General features: G+C 44.4%; 1 protein-coding gene and 1 pseudogene across 7 annotated transcripts in view; both read right to left on the bottom strand.

Annotated features, from left to right (window-relative positions):
- The window catches only part of IL1R1 (interleukin 1 receptor type 1), a 73,029-nt gene that overhangs the window by 11,413 nt on the left and 39,023 nt on the right, over window positions 1-22,593 (bottom strand). For all 7 annotated transcript variants that reach the window (XM_059406348.1, XM_059406345.1, XM_059406343.1 and 4 more), the window contains 7 exons: window positions 13,120-13,196; window positions 11,484-11,575; window positions 10,076-10,142; window positions 6,851-7,085; window positions 6,553-6,742; window positions 5,579-5,747; window positions 3,620-3,685 (listed from right to left, as the gene is read on the bottom strand). In XM_059406348.1, coding sequence (XP_059262331.1) covers window positions 3,620-3,685; window positions 5,579-5,747; window positions 6,553-6,742; window positions 6,851-7,085; window positions 10,076-10,136 — 721 coding nt within the window. In that variant the 5' untranslated portion in view covers window positions 10,137-10,142; window positions 11,484-11,575; window positions 13,120-13,196. The remainder of the gene's footprint in view (window positions 1-3,619; window positions 3,686-5,578; window positions 5,748-6,552; window positions 6,743-6,850; window positions 7,086-10,075; window positions 10,143-11,483; window positions 11,576-13,119; window positions 13,197-22,593) is intronic.
- Window positions 1,220-2,871, bottom strand: LOC132022158 (small ubiquitin-related modifier 1-like; annotated as a pseudogene).

The raw sequence follows: 22,593 nt of genomic DNA, 5'->3' as shown, positions 1-22,593 counted from the left end.
ACTGATCATTTCCAGAACCACTTATTGATAACAATTTGTAATGCCACTTTTATTAGAAAATAAATTATTTATTTGAGACTTTCTTGATTTGAATGTGTATACTGATGCCAGTGGTACCACAAATCTTAATTACTACAGTGTTAGGGTAAATGTTAGCATCATTTCTATTACAGTTTTCCTTAATTTGGTGTTTCTCAAGATTGTTTTCATTACTGTTCCCCTTTGGAGCCTTTTAAGACATTTTTATCCTAACTGCTTCCCTCCCCGTGAATTTTTAATACCACAGACATAGTATATCGCTTTAGATTTTTTTCCACTAAGAACAAATTTTCTCCCCATTGGAAATAAGATCACTCCCACTCTGTCGATATGTAAGCTTTAAATCTCAATTTTCCTGAGAGGTCAGAATTTGTGCGGTTTTTTTCTCTCCTATAAATGCTATATATTTTTTAAAGATTTTGCTAAGAATTTTATAAACAGCTCTATGACTTGTTGCAAATGGGATCTCTTTGCCCATTATGTTCTCTAGCTGGTTATTACCAAACACGTTTACCATTTTAGAATATCAATTTTAGTCACTTGCTTGCTTCTACAAATACTTTTATTTTAATAAAGTTAGTATAGACAATGTCCATTTAAAACCCCTATACCTAGGCCAAAAAGTACAAATAAAATAAAAAGAGCAGTGCTCTGTTGCATACACTTCTGCATTAAAAATTTTATTAACTACTTATGAAAATCACAAGTTTTCAGGGAGTCTTATGACAAGATCTTTCTTTAATCTTAAAATGGTTTATCTTCAGTGAAGCCATCTTTGGAGTTAGTCCCTATCTTCACCATCTCTACGGCCCCTCAACGTCAGCCCAGTATTCCTGTTCTTTGGGGCCGACCCTCAAATTATAAAAGCAGCTTTAAGTTAAGGAAAGACCATTTTTCCACAGTTCAGTTCTCTGAGAAACTTTCATCTCCTACTGAAAGCCACATGTCCAGAAGGGAAGTAATCACGAGCCAGAATTTCAGGGCCAGTTGGAAAGCCATTATGAACACTAGCATCAGCGAGTTATTTACCACAAGCCTGAAGACGCACAGTCCTGGAAAAGGGTGGCCCCTCTGTGCACATGTGTAATTTGTAAAAAGGAGAGGGCGACAGGAACTGAGGTTTCATCACCAAAACTCAGTGCCAGGAAAACAAACGATAATGACTAATGGACACCAGAATTCACACCACCAGATGCCTTAAGGAGGGAAGGGGCCAGTCTTCAATTCCATCTTGAACACCACATGACAAAAGAATTATTTTTGAAACTAAAAGAGGATTGAGGGGAAAGAAGAAAACAATAAAAATAATATCTAAACTGTGGTATGAACTCCCTGTTTGTTCCTGATAAACTTCAATCACAACTTCCCCCCTTCCCAGCTCCCCTGGACTCATTATCAGCAATCCTCTGACCTTCAAAGAGAACCTTGAGTGAATTCACGGGAACATCCGGTCTTTGACAGTAGGATTCTTTGAGTTCCTGAGATATGTCGTCCACCACTGTCACTTCAAAGTGAATCTCACTGCCACCATGTCCGGTGACTGAGTTTAATGTACGCTCTTTCCTTCTCATCCCTCAAGTCCCCCTCAAGTTAAAGGTTTTGCCTCCTGGTTAAACACAGTGATGACTGCTTCACCCAGAGTCTCCTCCCCGCAGTAGTGGTCTCAGGGAAGCAGGACCTCGCTCGGGGACTTACAAATCCATCTCTTCCCCACAGCATACCTTCACTACACCTTGAATATTAATTTTGTATCTGGCCAATTAATAATATATTAATTCTAACCTCTCCCTGGTAACTCTCTTGAAAGTAATACACATATTATATGATCTGAAAATAATAAAGTCCTTTTCTCCATTACAGTAAGCATGCCTTGGTTCTTTTATGTATGATGTTATCAACAGGGCCCTTCTAGAATATGTAAAGCAATGATGGTTATTTGGGCATCTTTGCTTGGAGGGTCTATGCCTGTAGAACGTCTCACACTAGTGTCATTGTCCATTAAGAATATTAGGGACTGGGATGCCTGGGTGGCTCAGTTGGTTAAGCAGCTGCCTTCGGCTCAGGTCATGATCCCAGCGTCCTAGGATCGAGTCCCGCATCGGGCTCCTTGCTCGGCGGGGAGCCTGCTTCTCCCTCTGCCTCTGCCTGCCATTCTGTCTGCCTGTGCTAGCTCTCTCCCCCTCTCTCTCTGATAAATAAATAAAATCTTTAAAAAAAAAAAAAGAATATTAGGGACTATTAGTTTGAATCAATGTTATTTATTAAGTTAAGGAAGTATACCCCAGTTCTATTTTTCTAAGTCATTTTATTGGTACTGAACCTTAGCATAAGCTTGTTTGACACCCTTCAGGATAATCATATGACAGGGTGACATGTGCATCTGGTCAACGGGGTATATTAAAATAATTATTTCCTAACATAAAGCTATTTTTTAGATTTGGAGATCAATGCCACCTGAACTTCAGAAGCCTAAAATGTATGCCTCTAGAACACGAATTCTAAACAGAAGCTATGGCCAACAGGGCAAAAAGTAGTTCGTGAGGAGAGGGCAAGAAAATCCTAGATATTGCAATGGTTTGTGGCCCGGCAAAGTGCCGCGGTAGAGCAACAGATATACAATAGATCTGTGGCGTTAAAACTAAGAAGGGGGGAACCTGGTTGATTCAGTTGGTAAAAGCCTCTGCCTTCAGCTTGGGTCATGATCCGGATGGAGCCCTGCATTGGGCTCTCCGCCCCGCACTGCCCCCTCCGCCTGCCTCTCTGTGTACTTGTGATCTCTATGGTCACAAATGTTTTCCTTCTAATCTCCGTACAGCTATTCCCTGTCTTCATGCAGTTACTTTTACAGAAAAGAACTTTGCATGCCAGCCTGGCTTTTGATCCTCTGATACCAAAATCTGTTTTTATGTTTGGACCAGTGGTTTTCAAGAGAACATGCGGTGATGGGAAAAATGTTCTATATTTGTGCTAATATGGTAATCACTGGACACATATGGCTATGAAGCCCTTGAAATATGGCTAATGTGACTGAAGGGCTAATTTTTAATTGAACTAAATTAATTAATTTACTTGATTTAAAGTTACATGTACATAGCCACATAAGGCTAGTGGTTACTGGATTGTATAAAGTAGGTCTGGATGCTTATAGGATTATGTCTTTGCTCTTGAAATAAAAACATTTCACTGACTTGGTGGTCATTCTAGAAAAATACTTTTCCTTTTTGGTCTGATATCCTGCCCTTCAGTCTAAAAGCTTAGTTCTGATCTTAAGAAATCCATCCCATGCCAGTCAGATAAATTACATTTCTCATTCCTAGTCCTGTTGAACTTAGCCTTTGGCTGATGTTTTCATGGGTAATAAACATCCACAGGAAAGTGAGGGCAGGCAAATCAGATGTGAGTAGATTTCTGCTAGGAGAGGCAGGAAACCGAAAGAAACATTTAAAGACATACTTTGTTTTTATTTTCCCACTAATTACAGATCTACTCAGTAAAAGGTTTTGGTGATGTGTAGCAAAGGTAGAGTTTATCTTGAGTTCAAAATAATGATTTCAGCATAGGGTGATTGGAACCCACTTACCCAGTCCTACTTCCACCGTCTCGTTAGCTGGACTCACAATTACAGGCCTCAGAGGCTTGTATTCTTCTGAAAGACAAACATCCACAGGGCTTCTTAGTCTCTTACAGATCAGAATCTCAACTGATGACAACAGTTAGCAAAATGTACGAAGACATACCACGTGGCGGCGGGCCAGATATGCCCCCACGTGCCCAAAGCGTAGACGGCAGGAGATAGAAGACAAGAGATGAAGGAAAGAGGCCAATGTGGATGTCATGACTAAGTACAATGCCTGCTGGTAAGCCTGGGCCCTGCGCAACCCGTTGAGTTTGGTGCTACAAACACACACATCACAGGGACTCCAGACAAGTGCCTCTTGTGAAGCAAATCAGAAACAGCAAGTAGCTACGGAGAGGGACTTCTGTGGATGATGCATGAACCGGAGACACCACCCGCGCTAAATCTGCTTCTCTTTAGTAACTGCACCCAAGAGTGCAATGCCAGGTGATTTGGCAGAATTTATTTAAAAGGGCAGCAGAATATCAAGGAGCTCCAGAAATTTGTCTGTGTTTTATTTCCAAAAAGATTGACTTCGAAGGTCCATCTGTGGCCAAGCCTGAGAAACTATGAACTGAAATGCCCAGTATTCCACCACAGTAAAAAAAAAAAATAATAATAATAGCCTCCATTAGGGCAGGGCCTTGTCTCTTTTGTTCCCTAATGTATACCTAGAACAGTGCCTGGTATATAGTAGATGCTCAATTGATATTTTTGAGTCTGTTCTATGCAAACAAAATATGACCTCTTCTCTGAAGTATATTATTTCTATAAAAGGGATCAGAAAAGACAGAGTATTTAAAAATATATTTGACCTATTAAAAAAAGTCCCTAGTTCTCTCTAAAATTCTCTCTGCTGGTCTGGTTTCTGTATATCAAGAAAGACAAACCAGAGCTACCCCACAGCTGCTAAGATGGTTGTAAAGTAAAGGGTGTTGAAAATTATGATTCACTAATGCTTATAGGAACTAGGCAAGGAATTCATTTTGATTCAATAAAATTAATGTTTGAAATATAAGTTATTAGAGAATTGAGAAAACTTCGCTCTGTGTAGGGTGATTGTGTTTAGGGTTTACCCGAGACAGGCCCCATCTATGCCGGTTGTCCCAGCATAACCAATAATAAGGTCCCTTTAACTTTTAAAGTCATGGTTAGAGGAGCTCTTGTTACTGAAAGTTTACAAAATCTATTTACAGAAAGGCTGAGCATTCTGCCCATTCCCAGGTAATTTTTAGGAGTGCATTTTCTTGTAAAATCACTTTTAAGGTGAAACACAGTTAACAGAAAACTGAAAGCCTCGGGAATATTTACAAGAATAATTATCAATGCCTATTTATTTCTCCTTTGTTTTGCACCAGGCACATGATCACAGGATGAGCATACTTGGTCACTAATCTTCCCAACAACTTTGGAAGGTTGTATCATCTTACAGAGGAGGAAACGGGCTTAGAGAGGGAAAGTAACTGAGCTAACAAGAAACTAACAAGAGGTACAGTACACTCTAGGAATGCAACACATTCCAAAGCCCATTAGCATCCACCCCATCAAGATCAAGTAGATGTTCCTTACTGCTAGACACTCAGACTCCCCAAGCAAAAGCACTCAGGACTGCCCTCCCTCATACTCTAGTCACAAGGAACCCCAGAGCTCTCTGGAAGAACCATCTTCAGCCATGGCAAAGAACAAGCCTCTTACTTCAGTTGGAAAACACAGCTCTTACCCTCTAATTAGCACTGCATCTGAAGCAGGAATGCAAAACGTGTACACAGGATTAGCAACAAAAAAGCTAAAGCCATGCGACCTTTGGCAAGTTATCAAGCTTCTCTTGGGTTTAGTTTCTCCCTAAACAATGAAGGTACCATTAGAACCATGGTTACTGGGCCTTCCCAGATTCAAACTCCTAGGATTAGAGCTATGACTCACCTATAGTCTTCAGTTCTATAACCCGGGTAACACGATATTGCTTTCCCAAGTACATGTAGAATATTCCACAAGTATATTTCCCATTATGTGCTGCAGTCACATTTGCTATAACGAGTCTATCTTTCACTCCACTAAAGTATATATTGTCAAGAAGTAGAGGTTTGCAATCCTAGAAAGATGGAGAGGAAGGAAGTATTAAAACCAATTAATGATTTTCCCCAACCTACTACCAGCAAAAGAAACTCCATTTTTCCATATTGGCAAATATTTTATGCATGGGGTGTGTGTGTGTGTGTGTGTGTGTGTATGTATGTATATGTACATATTCATATATATTCATAGATATATATATTGAAAACCTCAGGAAAATTTATAATAAATCATCATACACCCGTTTTACACCAAACACATGACTGCAAGCTGAGCACATATATGAATATATATGACTATGTTTCTTGTGTACGAGTTTTAATATAGTATTTTTTTGTTTGCAATAATCCCAATCACATTTCCAGGATATTATATCTTTATGCCTATGAGCCTTGCACTTTGAAGACAAGTGAAGACAAATTTACTTTGCAAGGAAAACATGTTTGAGGGCAGAATGCTAATGCCACAGTTTCTTAGTAATGCTATACTTCCTTTCTGCGTTGATATTAATTATTTTGTATTTCTTAACCTCTAACAAGACAATTCCCCATGTAAGTTCCAACAAACTAGGTAGATCAAAGTTACCAAAACATGAAGTAGAATGCTACCCAATCCAGTTTCAAATAAAATTAACAGAAAGTAAGACTTTCATTAAATGTATGCAGTCTAACAATTTAAAAAAAAAAATTCCTATTAAGTTTCACCATGCAAAAGCAACCAATACGTCAAATGAAAAAGCACTCTGCAGATTCACCCTATTGTCTAGGTCAGGAAACTTTTCTGTTTGCTGGAAAAGTAAAATACCATATTGAATATAAAATTACCTTCTGCCACTGTATTTTTGGTAACTCATTATTTTCATCTTTAAAAAAGTCCATATAGGGACACACAAGTTGTCCATCTGCTGCAACAGGTAGTCTCTGCGTAAAGATAGTTTCTGTGTTGTAACACAAGTTAGGTTCATGCTGTACAAACCTAATGGTTGTTTTAATTTTGAGGCAGTAAGTTGCATTCCTAAAATCAATCAAAATAGGTGAATTCAGCACAATTAAAAATGTTTCTGTCCTTACCTATTGCAGGCACACAGAACACATGTCTGCAACATATCGATTCTTTTCTTACCTCACGGTGCAAAAGTAATACCCCGAATCCTCCACCATGGCAGGAACAAACCAAAGTTCATCTTTGTGCTGATGAATCCTGGCACCTACATCCATAGATATAGGTGTCTTGCTGTCATTTTTATACCAAATTATAGGGCCTTTCTTTTCATTTGGGTTAAGGAAACAGGAACGTACATCAATTTCATATGCAGATGAAACTAAAATTACTCGTTCTGTCCGTTCCTCACATATATCTTGAAAAGGGAAAAAGAGAAAGCAATGTCTGTGAGAAATTCATCCATTTCTTCATGCAATATTGACATTTAAATGCATCAATCATAAAATGTATCAATTCATATTATATATGAGTTTTAACAGCTTTATAACGAAAGGCATGATCTTGGAAGACTGAAAGATTTATATTCAAATCCAGTCATGCCACTTACTCTCTGTGTGCCCTTGGGAACGTTATTTAACCTCTCTTATCCCCTCTTTATTCATCTAAAGACTGATGCTAATATAGCAGGAGAGAGATCTGCTTCAGTACAAAATGGACTAGATTTGCCCTGTCACCTGAACAACTGAAAAAATGGACCAAGTATATGAAATATTCAAAACACTGAACATCGAGGAACAAAGGACAGAAATGCCAGAAAGATGGAAAACATAGTAGGTGAACCCTACAATTTTCCCAAGTTACTGCCTACAGAAAGATTCTAGGTCATGACATTGCAAGGAGGAAACACAAACAAGACCAGGGTTCTGTCTGAATGGCGAAGACAGAGGTGGAAATCCAGGTAAACCACGAGTTTGGAGGACAGAGCAGGAAAGGGATTGGAGATGTATAGATACATAGACAAAGAGAGGGTTTTGGAGATCTGTACAGTCTCCCTCAAGGTTTCAGCTGAGTACCAATTAGTATAAGCACATAAGGAACTACCCAAGGTCAGAGTGAAGATTGCCAAAAGGATTGGAGTGAATATCCACTGGACCACATACTGCTGTTCTCAGCAGCTGGAATGGAAAACCTCATGGCTCATGGAACATCAGGTAGAGAACCCAGAGGGTTTTGACCCTGTAGATGGAGCAAATTAGGCCTAAGATAAGACTTTTTCTGATCTTGACTAATTAAGCTTAAAAGCAAAACCTGAAAAGATCAACTATTTCCAAGTAACAACCCTGTAGCAGAATGGTTCAAGAACATTTTTAGTAATACGAAAACACCCAGCACCCAAAATGGTAAAATCTATATTGTCTAGCATTCAATCAAAAATTATGAGGTGTACAAAGAAGTGGGACAATACAATCAATGATGAGAATAAAATCATCAGGGCGCCCGGGTGGTTCAGTCAGTTAAGCGTCTGCCTTTGGCTCAGGTCATGATCTCAGGGCCCTGGGATCCAGCCCTGCATCAGGCTCTCAGCAAGGAGTCTGCTTCTCCCTCTCTCTCCATCCCTCCCCTCACTTGTGCTCATGCTCTCTCTCTCTATCTATCTCTCAAATATATAAATAAAATCTTTCAAAAAAAAAAAAAGACAAAAGTAATCAAAACTGACCCAGAAATGATACAAATCACAGAATTAATAGGATTAAAATAGTTATTGCCACTGTGCTCCATTTCTTCAAGATATTAGATCAAACATGTTGAGACATAAAAAAAAATATTTTTTTAAAACTTGAATTTCTAGGGACGCCTGGGTGGCTCAGTTGGTTAAGCGGCTGCCTTCGGCTCAGGTCATGATCCCAGCGTCCTGGGATCGAGTCCCACATCGGGCTCCTTGCTCGGCAGGGAGCCTGCTTCTCCCTCTGCCTCTAGCCTGCCACTCTGTCTGCCTGTGCTTGCGCTCTGTATCTCTCTCTCTATATATAACAACAACAACAACAAAAAATCTTTAAAAAAAAAAAAAACTTTAATTTCTAGTGATGAAAACTATAAAGTTGACTTAAAAAATACATAGGATATGATTAATGGCAGATTTGACACTACAGAAAAAAAGATTAGTGAACCTCAAGCCATAGCATTATTAAATCTCTTTAAAGATAATTGAATGTTTAAAGTAAAAATTTAAAAAGTATTGTGATATTTATAACATATAAAGAAATAAAACATGGGAATAATCTGACAAAGCTCAAGAAGGGACAAGTGGGTGTGTATTGTTCTAAGTTTTCTAGAGTATATGTGAAATAGTATAGTATCACTTGAAAGTAGACAGCAGTAAGTTAAAGATGGATACCATAAGCCTGAGAGCAGTTATTTTAAAAAAGATAAGCTATTAGCATAAACCAGACAAAGGATATATGGATGGCAAAAAAGCACATGAAAAGAAGTTCACTATCATTAGCAGGAAATGGAAATTGAAATTACAAACAATTATTACTCCTTTCAGTATTAAAATCAAAAAGGTGGACAATATCAGGTGTTGGTGAGATATGGAAATTTCTTTTACTGCTGGTGACCACATAAAATGGTACAACTGCTTGGAAGACACTTTAGTAGGTTCTTAAAAAGTTCCACATAAGCCTACCATATGACCCAGCCATCCCCCTCTCAGATATTGACCTAAGAGGAATGAAAATATATGTCCACTCAAAGACCTGAGTGCTAACTTTCATAGCACCTTTACTCTGAATAGTCAAGAACCAGAAATAGCTGAAATGTCCATCAAGTGTGACTGGATGAACGGGGATATACCCATATAATAGACAACTACCATGTAATAAAATAATATCTATCCATTTATACAATATGAACAGATCTCAAAATAATTATGCTGACAGAAAAAAGCCAGACTAAAAAATAAATAAATAAATAAACAAAAAAGCTAAAAACAAAAACAAAGACACTGGATGGAGACATCCAGATGTCTCTGGATGGTTCTTAGCTATGGGTTCCTAAGGGCTGCTTTTAACACCTCTTCTGACCGAAAGCCAGGATCTCCCATCACACTTCTCAATCGGCAACAAAGTTGGAGAAGGCCTGGCCTTGACATTGGAGGCCTGGAGCTTAGCTGCTGCTTTGACACTAGCTATGTGAGCTTAGGCTCTTAGCCTCACTGTGCCTCAATTTCCCAAATCACAAGTGAAGCAATATATAGTACAGTTCTGTGATCAGGAGGCTCTCTGTTCTGGGATTCAACAGAAACAGGTGAGAAGAAAAAACTGACTCTGTCAGGGAAGATACTTCATGTATTCTAAATAATAGGGCTTCTCAGCAGACAAGAAAATGAGGAAATGCTTAACTTACCAGCTTCCACAGAAGAAATCAGTAGAGCTATAAAACAAACAAGCCTGAGTAACAGTTTCATATTCTCCTGAAAAAGAGAGGAATGGGTGTGAAACAAGAATTAAAATGTTATTATTCCAGAAAAATCTCTAAAACCATATAAACTAACTCCCACCTGCTTCCACCCTCATCCTCAAGTCATGATGATGGGTTATTAGTCTCCCTGCCTCAATGTGATCCTCTTCTGGACCTACCTCACAGCAGGAGGACTGCATTCCTTAAATATCCTGTAATTCTGACATTTTACTCACATAAACCAGCCTTCCCCCACGTTTGCCCAGATTAACTGCATTATTATATTTACTATCTTATATATATATTATATATAATATATAATATATATCATAATATATATTATATTATATACTAGTATTATATTTACTAAACTATATTTAGATTATTAAAGTAAGAAGTCTAGCAACCCAGCTTATTAGCTCTTTCTGTAACTGTGTGAGTGTGTGTTTTAAGGCTCCATGATAAAGAGGCAGAAAATAAAGGGTTAAAATATTTCCCAGTGGCCAGTTCCAGGCCCATCAATTGCTGGTGTTAGTTATCTGAAACAACGTAACGATATCAGGAAACTTAATGAACAGTGCCAGTGGTTAGTTCATGCAATTACAAGATCGGACTTGTTTGATTACTAAGCATGGGAGAAGAAGCGGAAGGTGCCGGGGTGAGTTTTATACAGATTATATCTCAAGATGTAATTTGAATTAAGTGTGGGAAAATGCTGACTCATACATGTCCAAGGCTAATGGCCTGCCACCGCAGGGCAGTGTGGTGTTAGACACAATGGCTCCCTGGGTCTCAGTTCCCTCATATGTACCAGTGAGGAGGCAGTCAGATCATCACTGAGCCATTCCCACTCCGATAGTGGAACAGGGAAGCCAAACCCCCTGGGTCCAGGTTTTGCTTTGCCTGTCCCAGAACTGTTGTGAGAAAAACCAGGGGAGAGAGCAGCCCCTTCCTCTCAACAGAATCTTAGGGCAAGGTGGTCAGCTCCGGGCCATGAGGTGGGATTAAGAGTCCTATGTCCAAGGATGGACGGTGAAAGTGAGGGACGTAAAGACGTACCCGAGACTAAATGAACCATGCTCCTGACAAAAATTACCACAGGGGCTCCTGGGTGGCTCAGTGGGTTAAAGCCTCTACCTACAGCTCAGGTCACGATCTCAGGGTCCTGGGATCGAGCCCCGCATCGGGCTCTCTGTCAGCAGGGAGCCTGCTTCCTCCTCTCTCTGACTGCCTCTCTGCCTACTTGTGATCTCTGTCTGTCAAATAAATAAATAAAATCTTTAAAAAAAAAAAATTACCACAAACCCCACGAGGCCCCCCACACAACACAGAAATTTCAAGGATGATGCCAAACCTGACTAGACTTGCACTGCCAATAGTTGAAAGGCTGGCCAAGTGAGGAAGTCTCTCAACAGCATCTGTGTTGTGCTATTTGAAGGCAGAGTGCTAGAACCAGAGACAAAATAATAATAATAATAATAATAATAATGAACGAAATAAAAAAATAAAGCAAGAAGTTACTCTTCAAGATGGCCACCATTTAGGCATAAGCCCCAGGTGATCACAGTTGCATCCCACACACCCCCTTCCCCCCCACATCCCTCCATCCTCTGGTCAATGCTGCCATTCCCCATTTGACAAGACAGGGATGACATGAGCAGTATTTGTGGTTGACACCTGCTGAAGGTGAAATGGTTGTCACGTGTGAGGGGCACTGAATCGTCAGGTAAATGGTCACCCTCAAATGTAAGCTATCATAACCACCCCCGTGCTGATGACAAGTACAAGCTTTGGTGAAGTGTTTCCAGTTATCCATTCATCCCTTCATTCGGTCGCTGCTAAATTTAGCAATTGTGTGCTGGCTATCTACTGCACGCCTGCAGCTACACGTGGTCCTGGGAACACACAGGAATAACAACCAGGGTCTGGCTCAAGGAGCTAGCTCATCAGCCAGCGGGGAAAGCGGGCAGGGCCACAGAGTTATCCAATGATGCAGAGGTGTCTCTGGGGAGAGCAACACCCAGGGCCCTAACTCAGCCTGGAGGAGGGCTCCTGGAAGGGGTTACCTGAACCTCAGGAGGTGGTGGGGAGCACATCTACTTCTGGAGCATAAAAGGTGGGAAGCCAAGGTGGGAAGGTGGGAAGCCAAGAAGCAAAGCTGGGGACCAGTGCCCAGAACACAGAGCCCAGCTTGGAGTTGGGACTGCAAGTCGCAGGTGGCAAAAAAAGAGACTCACTTAAAGGTGTTACGCTACAGGGTGGTGTACAATCAGATTTCACAGAGATCTTTGGCACCTGTGTGGAATATAAACCGGAGAAAAGAGGGTAGGTGGAGAGAGCAGGCTGCCGTGAGAGGGTGTCCACATGAGAGCGGATGTGGCCTAAGCCAGACAGCAGTGAAGGACAGACAGAAAGGGGGTGGATCTGAGAACTGTTCAGAGGCCTGCGAAAGGAGGGGTGACGAAGCGGGTCTGGGATGCACCAGCCCTGATTCACTCAGGTGGGGACCAGTGAGGGCTGGGCCCGGTAAGAGGGACAGGTTCCAGCATGCACAAGACAGTCCGAAGAGAGGTCCAAAAGATGTCACTCACAGCACCACTGGGCCTGGGTCTGCTGGGGCTAGCTAGCAGTGTCGCCTCCAACAGAAACGGAGACTCCGAGTGTCCACTGAAAGCTGAGTGACACGGACACAGGGCCCGGAATGTGCTGGAACTGGACAGCACACCGTACGCTGGGAGCCATCAGCACACCGGTCATAACCTTAGTGATCGGTAAGTGACCCTGGAAAGTGGGTGAGCAGTGGCCCTCAGTGGGGCCACAGACCCCTTCACAAATCAGATACAGAGTTGTCCCAGAGGAATGTGGGCAGACAAACAGAACGTTCTGTGCACCCTGAGAGACATGCCGGGATCACCTGAAGCTGAGGCGGCAGACTCCAGCCGTCTATGGGAAACGGCCCATGGGCCGGCTGAGAGGGAAGCAACCGTTACCTTGGAGATGGCTCTTCCTTGTGTGAAGTGGTCCTGCTTCTCAGCACGGAGTCAGCATCCTCAAGGGGCGACTCTACCTAGAGAAGGAAGCATGCACACCAGTGTGAGCTGCAGTGAGGGAGCTTCTAGGTACTGACCTCTGCTCAGACCTTGAGAAGTGTCCAAACCAACCAAAACAAACTGACAAAAATGAGTCAGCATGTTTAAAGGGCACCATGCTCCACAGTCCTCTGAGACAACGGTTTCAGAAAACTGAGGGGCAGGGGGTGAGGAATACCCAGAGGTTGACAACCACCACCACTCTTGGAATAACTGCACGAAACCTGGCACTTAGCTGGCCCAGGGAGGCAGAAGGGGGGCACCACCTGTGGGACCTCGCCACTGTATGCCCTGGGAGAAAAGAGCTCAGAGAATGAACCAGATGCCAGGAAGAACATGAACAGGACCTTTTTAAGAACAGGCACACTGTGCATCCTCAGGCTTCCCTCTAGCAAGCTTATCGATACACCTGCATTCCCAATGGCAGAATCTGAAAGAACTTCCCGAAAAGCTGAACTGTGATGTGCCCTATAGGCATTCCACCATCCATTCCCTGGTTTTTACGGTTTACTTGGGATACTTCGGAGTATTTGCTTCAGGTCTGATTGATTTCCTCAAGCCTTTGCAACACTGGTCAGGCTGAAGCATAAGGCCTTTTCATGTCCGATCCGCAAAACAGCCTGACTAATGCAGCACCAAACACTCCGCTTAGATTAAATGGACTAAGCAGCACCTGACCATTCGTGTTAGGTTTACAGGAAGGTACACAGCATCACATTAAGGGGCCAGAGGCACAGAGGCTTATCCACATCAAATAAAACACAAAATCAAAGGCTCCCTGATCTTCCCATCCTCTGTCCGAAGCACAGTGCCCTCCCCACCTCCATCAGTGTGGCCCAGAAATGAGCACAGCATGGAGGGGGCCTGTAGGGAAAGTGTCAGAGAAATGAAGAGAGTGAGGACAGGAAGAAGGATGCGCAAGAGGAATGAATGGATTTGGAAAGTCCAGGAAACCTCTAGCAGACTGGACTTCCCAAGTCCCCCCAGACCACTTCCCTTTCCCTCTTCCTCTTTGCCCCGAAAGTCTCTAAAAGAACTTTTATAGTTACTGTCTCTTCTCCCCATCCTCTGCTATTGGTTCATGGCTTCTGCTTCTTGCCATCTGCCCTTCTCCCTCCGTAGTGTCTCCACAGGGCTCCCCAGGCCTGTCACTTGGTTCTAACCTTCCCACTCCGCCTGCTTCTTCTAGGACTTCCCACCAGCTCTGAGCCGATTCTGATGTGAGGCTTCTCCCAGGGGCCCCAATAGACGCCCCCCCTCCTCCACAGCCAGGAACACCAAGTCCCATAGGTTCCACCTGACCCAGGGCACCTGGTGCCTCAGACCTCTGGCTCTGGGACCCAGGGCTCCCCTGATGGCTGCCCTTCCCTACCTGGGCCAGGAGAGAAAGGTACAGTCTCCCTCTCCCATACTCCTGTGAAGAGGGCTCCATCCTACTCCTCTTGTATTGTGGTAAGAGCTCAGGAAGGAAGCGAGGACGGGAGAGAAAGATTCATCTACCCAACATCTTCATGTTAGACTACACAGGGAGGAAAACCTGTCCTCGAATCAAGGGGGAGAAAGGTTGGAAAACAGGTACTAAGTGTGAGTCAGAGAAGAGAAATGCTAGGGGAAGCATTATGAGGCTGGGAACCACACTGGAAAGGGAAGATTACTACCTCAAGGTGACACAAAGGCTGCAGAGCCAGGAAGCCAGGGAGGACGCTGAGGGAGAGCAGGAGGAGCAGGACCAGACACTGGGCACAATTCCCTCCAGAAGGGATACTGGCTAAGTCAACCTCCCTTGTCCAGAGGCAACTGGGCAAACTCTGCTGTGATTTTTGAAATCGGTTTACAAATAAAATTCAAAATATATTTTTAGAAAGTACTGACAATAAAAAAGTCACAGATCTATTCTATTGTGTTATTTATTATTCAGAGGAATTTTCCACATAAAAGAATGAAGGGAGAGAGAAGGATTAATGCTCCCAATAAATTAACACACACACGGCTCCTTTCCTACCCTCACAGGCAGTGACATCTGTATTACACATGAAACTCCACCCTGCCTACCATCCCCTCCACAGCCGATTCCAGCAGGAGTGCAGGGGTCTGGGTGGGGGCGGGGGGGGGCACCCTGAGGTACTGACACTGGACCGGGCCCCAGCATGACAGGGGGCCCTGGCTGGTCACCCCGCCGCCCCCAGCAGCCTGGTCCATTCCCATGCAGGTAGGAAAACAGGAAGCAGAGCTTTCTATGACCATCATGCAAAAAAGCAATCCATCATGGACTTCCGGAGTACAGTTCCCCTCACTCTTTGTGATCATAATGTACCTGGAAACTGGTACACACCATGGCTCTGTGGCACACGGCAGGCATGTGCGAAGCCTCTTGTTTGTTAGAGAGAAAAGTGGAAATGAGACCGGAGCGCAGCTGACTCCAGCAGGCACTCAACTACAGAAGCAGAGATGGGGTGTAAGGGTTAATGATGAGCAGGCCTCCAACAGAAGATCCGCTCATCCATCCCCTAGCGCCGTCCTGTCCGTCTGTGAGGAACTCCATACCCTGCACAGATGCAGTGAAAGTGACAGCTGGGGGATGGAGGGACATATGCCAGAACCCACGAGGCTTCCACAAGGCCCAGGGGCTCCAGTGCAGAGGGAAGGGGTGCCTTCTCTATTAATGCCTTCTTATTCCTGAAGAATTTTCCCACAACCTTGAGGAATTTCCTTCTTTTTCCTGAGGAATTCCCCCACATTGTGTGTCTTGCCTGCCAGGCCAGAAGCCAGGCACAGGACAGAGGTGGCACGCATCAGACACATCCCAGACCTCATGAAGACACATGCCCCCTGTGCGTCCACCTCTGGGAGGGGGGCGGCGGGCACGAGGTTCTGGAAGCAGGCTGCGCTGTCCCACATAGCATCTGCATGGACGAGTCCCCCACGTGGCTTGTGCTCTTCCTGTTCATGTCAGCCTCCCAGCCGGACTCCCTAGATGGCCCCCCAGCTCCGTCACATATCATGAGGTGCCCTGAGAGTGCATAGAGATAGACATCCCACATCCAAATCTACCCTTCCCCCACCCATACAGCCCGGGCCACTCAGCAGACCAGGAAGGCATGGTGGCTGCAGAGTTCACAGGGGGAGAGACCTGTGTGTGTGCTCTGCCCAGGCTGTTTGGACAAGGAATCTCCCGGGTCCCAGGTGCCTGGATTATGGCCATGCTGGTGTGCACAGGCTCCAAGGAGGCACATTCTTTTAGCCCCACAGACTCCTGGCCATGTTGAGGCCCGAGGCCAGCTGAGAAGCAGTGCAGGACCCTCCAAAGTATGGGGCCTGCATGGGACTACTCTTACTTGGTTCTAAGGGTAGTTCTGCAGGAGCCACACCTCTGCAGAAACCCAAGAAGAGAGAGATGACACCAGCAAAAGCCTCCTCCCCTTCTTCCTTCTGGAGACCTGAAGGGCCCTACATCTGAAATTTAAACAGAAATTGTACTGGTACTTTCCACATCTCCACCTCCTCCCAGCTCAGTCTTCACACTGAGTGCCTGACAAATACATACACAGCATCATTTAATACGACTTCGCATCCCAGGCATTATTCGACATATGTATATATGTATATTTGACACAACAGAAAAATAGAGAATTGGGCTCTGACTAATTGACTGTAACTGGGAAGGGCCTGTGGACAGTCCCTGAAAGAAGCAAAGAGGAAAGCAGGTTCTTCAGCTCACAAATTGTCACAATCTCCATGTTCTGCTGAGAACCATCATGAACACATATGGGGAATGGGGCATGGTATTAAAATCAAATCTGTAATTATGATCTTCACCTGTTATAAGGACTCAAACAGCAATTACACAGTCTCCAGTTTTGTTAAGACCAAAAATGTCAGTTTTCAAGACAAGATGTATAAAGGAACTTACTCATAAAGCCACAAAACCATGTGATTGTGGAAAATTCTTTAGAATTCTGGGCTTACACAAGTCCCTATTTCTTAATCTAGAACCTGCAAATCCCCAAGAAGCTGTAGACAGCCAGGGAACTCCGAATCTAACTTCCTGGGATACTGATTTGCCTCAAGGATTTTCTGGGCGGAGTCATTTTTATATTAGAGAAAACATAGCTATATGCCGAAATGGAAAGAAAAATCTCTCAGAGCTAAAGTATGAGTCATCAAAGAAATGGCCCTTGAGGGGGCTACTTTAGAGAGCTAGACTTTTCATTTCTCAAGAGGAGTCCTTTGCTGGTAAAATCTGGGAGGCACTGTCCTGCATAGACAACAATCAACTCTACCTGGTCCTAGTCATGGGAAATGGAACCATAAGGGCCACACAACTTCACATGCATGAGGCCACACAGAGCAATCTCGCCCTAACATCAAGGAGGCCCCCCAGGATGGTTCCACGCTCAAGAAAGGAAGGAGACCAAGGATGTGGACACAAAGGAGTCTGGGAGTCACCACAGTATAATAGAACCATATCTGTTATGCAGAGAAGAGTGACACATACCCCACCATACAATGACATCCTAAAACCCGATTATGCATTTGTTCAGCATGGCTATCCCTGATTTTCCCCCAGAGAAAGAGTTCTACAGAACTATGAGTAGACAAAACCACACCCATGGTGGAGGCAATAGAAACACTCATCATCCCAGAAGGTGTGAGAAACACTGAAATTTTGGCCATCTTCCTATCAGAAAATCCAAATGCTGGCTCACAGCAGATTCATCTGGCTTATTTACTCACACAAATGAGACAAGAAAAGTTTTTTAATCATCAAAGGCTATCATGGACAGGGATATGGAGATGAAGGGAAAATAGTCACAGAGGTTTTAGGGGTCGCTAGGCTGTCCAAGTTGTTCAGCTATGACAAGGCATGAAGCCACCAGATGTGGTTTCACATGGGTTTTAACAGAAAAGGGAAGAATAAGGCACAGAGGGACAGGATTACCATCAGCAGAGGGCTAAGGACAGGAATGGCCAGACCAGAGCCTCTTGATGGCTGGACTGAATTTTCACACAGTGTCCATTTCTCCACAATGAACCTGTGCTTCTGGACCACAGCAACCAGACCCAGCAATGGGAAAGGCTCTGCTCTCCCGGCCCTTGTCTCCTCTCAAGTGATCTGCCTGACCCTGTTAGCCCTCCTGCACAGCTCCCATTCCACTTGCCAAGGGCTCCATACCTGAACCCTGCCTCCCAGGGCTTGTCCCCAAGCACCGCCCACCAGGCCACCACAATAGTTTCTGTTTCTCAAAGTGAGTGTTACAGGTAATCATGGGGGACTAGACATTCTCTACATGAATTTTTCTATGTCTTCACTCCTCTTGGTTTGTTTGTTTTTTTTAACGAAGATAGAATATGCATACAGTGAAACACATAGTAAGTCTTAAGTGTAGAATTCCATTAACTGTGACAACTGAATACCCTGGGAATACAGTATACCTGCGTAGGATTCTACTAACTGTGACAACTGTATACCCCAGGAATACAGTATGCCCGTGTAGAATTCCATTAACCATGGCAATTGTATACCCCGGGAATATGGTATACCTGTGTAGAATTCCATTAACTGTTTAACAACTATATACCCCAGGAGTACTCCATCAAGATACAGACCATTTCTATCCTCCCCCAAAGTTCCTTTGTGCCCCTTACTAGCCACATTTCACAGCACATGGCCCCACCATCCTGATTTCATCACCACCAATAGGACCCCGTAACTGTCAACATGAGTCACTCTGGATGGCTGGCTTCCACCCCATCTGCACCCTGCTATGTTAGGGTGCAAAGTGACATTAGGGCTTTAATCACTTACTCCCAAGTGATGAGGGGGAAACCCTTGGTTTTCAAAGAGGCTGGTATGGCTGCTAAGGGAGCACTTTTGAAAGTGTGGAGAAGGGGACACTTAGGGTGATCACAACAAAGCACGGAGTAGTAGAGTCACTTCCAGAACAATGCAGGGCAGTTCCGCAAAGTAAAGACTCTCTTGTCCCACATGACCTCCAAGCCACGCACATCATTTACCATTTGGAGAGCCCAGCGCCTAATTCTATCCTACACTTACATAGAATATATATTGTTGGCACACGTTTCAGACATAATTGAATCTTCCAGGAATGTGATTACTGTGAAAACAGAGAGGAGACTAGATTTGACTACCATATAGACCTTAGACCTTGAGCAAAAGTCACTCATCATTCAGGGGTACTTGGATCCCCACCAGGATGCCTCTGTTCCGGACCACACTTGGAGCCATCCCCTGCAACCCTATAGTCTAGTCTCCATGATACATTAAGTGGCTTCGCTGGATTCTAGTTTGGCTCTGCCCAAGCACCCATCCACACAGTGATTCTTTATATCTAGCTATTATACTAACTAGTTGGAAATTCCATTATGGGTAAGTTTTCTTATATCGTTTCAGAACTGTAAATATTTGCATTAAAGGGGGTAAGGGATTCTGAACTAGCTGAGAGGTACTGATCAAAGTGACAGCATGTAACTCTTGATTGATCTCACAGTCAGGAGTCATAGGCTGTATCTGTTGGGATCCTTAACATTCTCTGGTTTGGGAAGCTGCATGTGCAGAACTCAGGGTGCACAGGCCACCTCCCCCACCTCCTACTAGCATCCTAAGTCCAGCTGAAACTCGGTGACCCAACTGCACTGACAATGGAGAATCATTTCAAAAGACAGCCTAAAATTGCTCCTCCTAAATGGGGACGTGCAGGGGAAAGGTCCCACTTTTCTCCATCCCAGGAATTCTTTTATTTCTGAGCACTTTCGTTACATCTTGAAGACACAGATGGCTGTGCCCCACTAGGTATCCCCTCTCCTACTGCCGGCAGGAAAGTACATCAGTGTCGCCCACACTGGCTACACATCAGAACCACCTGGGGGCTTTAAAAACACCGGTGTCTGGGCACACCCCCAGACATGCTAGTTTGTTTGCTCTGTGGTCAAGTCCTGCCATTTCTCATCAGAGCGCCTCAGGCACTGCGAAGGTTCAAGCAAGGGTAAGGAACAGGCTTCCCTCTGTATTTGCAGCCACACTTGACAACTCTGCAAATCTGCATTTCATGAAAGTTTACATTTCTAGACTCACTGCAGGCCTACTTCATCTCCACTCTTGGTTTTCTTTCATCCGATTTTTAACCCATGGCATCTTATAAATCCTTTCTGGAACAGATAGGAATGGAAAAAAGAAACAAAGAATCCGCTACTCTGCCACATGTATGAGATGAGGAGACAGCGCCCAGTTCAGAGGCATGCAGGTGACCAGGGACCTTCAGAAACCCTAGCCCCTTTCAGTGCTTGGTGAGATCAGTCTGGAGCCAAGGCTCCTCCAAGTGCTCCCAAGCGCTGAGCATGGCCCTGAAGCTGCAGCCCACTTCCCGGGGTCACAGCACAAGGGTGGAGGGAGCGAGGAACAAAGCTGCTGACAACACAGATCCTGCAAGCCCGCGTGATGACCTCGAAACCTCAAAAAAAGGAAAACACAAACCCAATTCCTGTGCACAGCAGCAATGGGGAACATCATGGAGCTGAACCACAGCCAGTGAGTCCCGGTGCTTCCTAATGCCTGCTGTCCTTCAGCTGACAAGTTCACAGTGGGTCAATATGCAGCTGATGCTCTGTACCTCCATAGCCCCCGTGCTATGGTAATTTCACTGCAACTGTCCAGCTTTGAAGCTGATCAATAAGACGTTCTGTTGACATCTCTACCCGTTTCCAGGTGGACGCCCATCTCCCCTGCCCCCCCCCCATGCATCCCAAGCACACGCTTTCCATCATCCCCCATCCAAGTGCACAATTGGGCCCTAGAGTATATCTCAGCACCCTTGCCAATCCTCAGGAACCCAGGCGCCATGTCTGCACCCGTTACCTTCCTGCCTTCTCCACTGGAGACATTGAATGATGTCCTGCCTGTGAACAGCCAGGATGCCCACACCCCTCTTTGCCATTCAAAGAGGCAAAGTTCAAAGAACTTCCTTATGCAGAGAGACTGCAGTTGTCCCGGGAAACGATTCATAGCCATGAGAGGGCAGGGATTTGCATCGCTTCTATTCACTGCTCTATCCTCTGTACTCAGAATACAACCCAGAATAGGAGATATTTAGTAAACATTTGTTAAATAAATTAGTGGATCTAATATTGAACAGTGTGTCACCAACAGCAAAAGAATTACTCAAAAGATATTATTTAAAAAAAAAAATCCATAAAGAAAGCCTTACCACATTATCCCATACAGAAAGCATAGAGTGTATTTAAAAGGGGGGGGGGTTAATTCAGCCATGTGAAAGTCACATGGAGAATTCAGGTCAAACACCCTTTCTGGAACCACATGGAGACTACCCAAGGGTGGACAGGTGTAAGTCATGCTCCACACACAGTACAGTGGCAGCGAGCCGAATAAGACTGAAAATAAATAAGGGGTTCCCTATCCCTTCACTCATCAAATCCCATCCCAAAGGCCCCTCATTTTTGTCTAGCTCAAAACACAATACAGGATGTGAACACAGAATATTAAATCAGAAATTAAAAGCAGTCAAGAGAGGAAAAGGTGCCCACAGCTGCACGTAAACAGGGTGGGAAAGAGGCTGCAAAATTCCCAAGCACCCCAACCCCGCCCCCAACTTCATCCCCTGGCTCTCCTCAGTTCACCAGTAGTCATGGAGTTAGTTCCATTTGATACATTCACCTTCCACAAGCCTGGTACAAGCCAGGGTAACCCAGCCAGCACCTTCCAATGATGGATGGATCTCAGCTCACCTTTTCTCCACAGCATCCGTGGCCGAGACATCCCTTACTTGGTTTCTAGACTGGGGAGCTAAAACCCCCAGAACATGCCCATCTGGGGAATGTCTCGTGCCAGTGGGAATCACTGGGGATGCCCAGTGCTACCCCTGGCAGGAATCTGAGCACCCTCAACAGCACAGAGGAGAAAGACCTGAAGGCAGGTCATGCCAGAAGGCAGAATGCAGAAGGCATAGGTCTGGAGTCCAAAGGGCTTCTGGACACCAGTCCCCCAAGTTAGTGTCACCCTATGTAAGCCTCTGCTTCACTCTGCTGTGAAAGGAAAGTGATAATATCCTGCTGGGGGGATAAAAAAGAAATGTAAAGGGTCTTATAAACTGTGAAGTACTGGCCCTGCCTACTGTGAATAAACGCCTTCTGCATGTCAGTAGCTACACCCAGCATCAGCCCTTCCCTAGGGGGTTGGGGGAGGGAGGGGGCAGCACAAGTTACCCTCCCCAACTGTGTAGACCCTTCTTCCCCAATCTTGTTGACCAGACTGACCCATCTGAGCCTAAATCCCTGAGAGGGACACTCCCAAAGCAGCTGAACTTGGCCAGATTCAAATGCCTGAAAGCAATTTACTTAACT

This window comes from Mustela nigripes, chromosome 7, assembly GCF_022355385.1.
Source record: "Mustela nigripes isolate SB6536 chromosome 7, MUSNIG.SB6536, whole genome shotgun sequence".
In the NCBI taxonomy this organism is placed as follows: domain Eukaryota; kingdom Metazoa; phylum Chordata; class Mammalia; order Carnivora; family Mustelidae; genus Mustela; species Mustela nigripes.
Note: the sequence above shows the minus strand (reverse complement) of the source record. Positions and strands in the feature narration are given on the sequence as shown.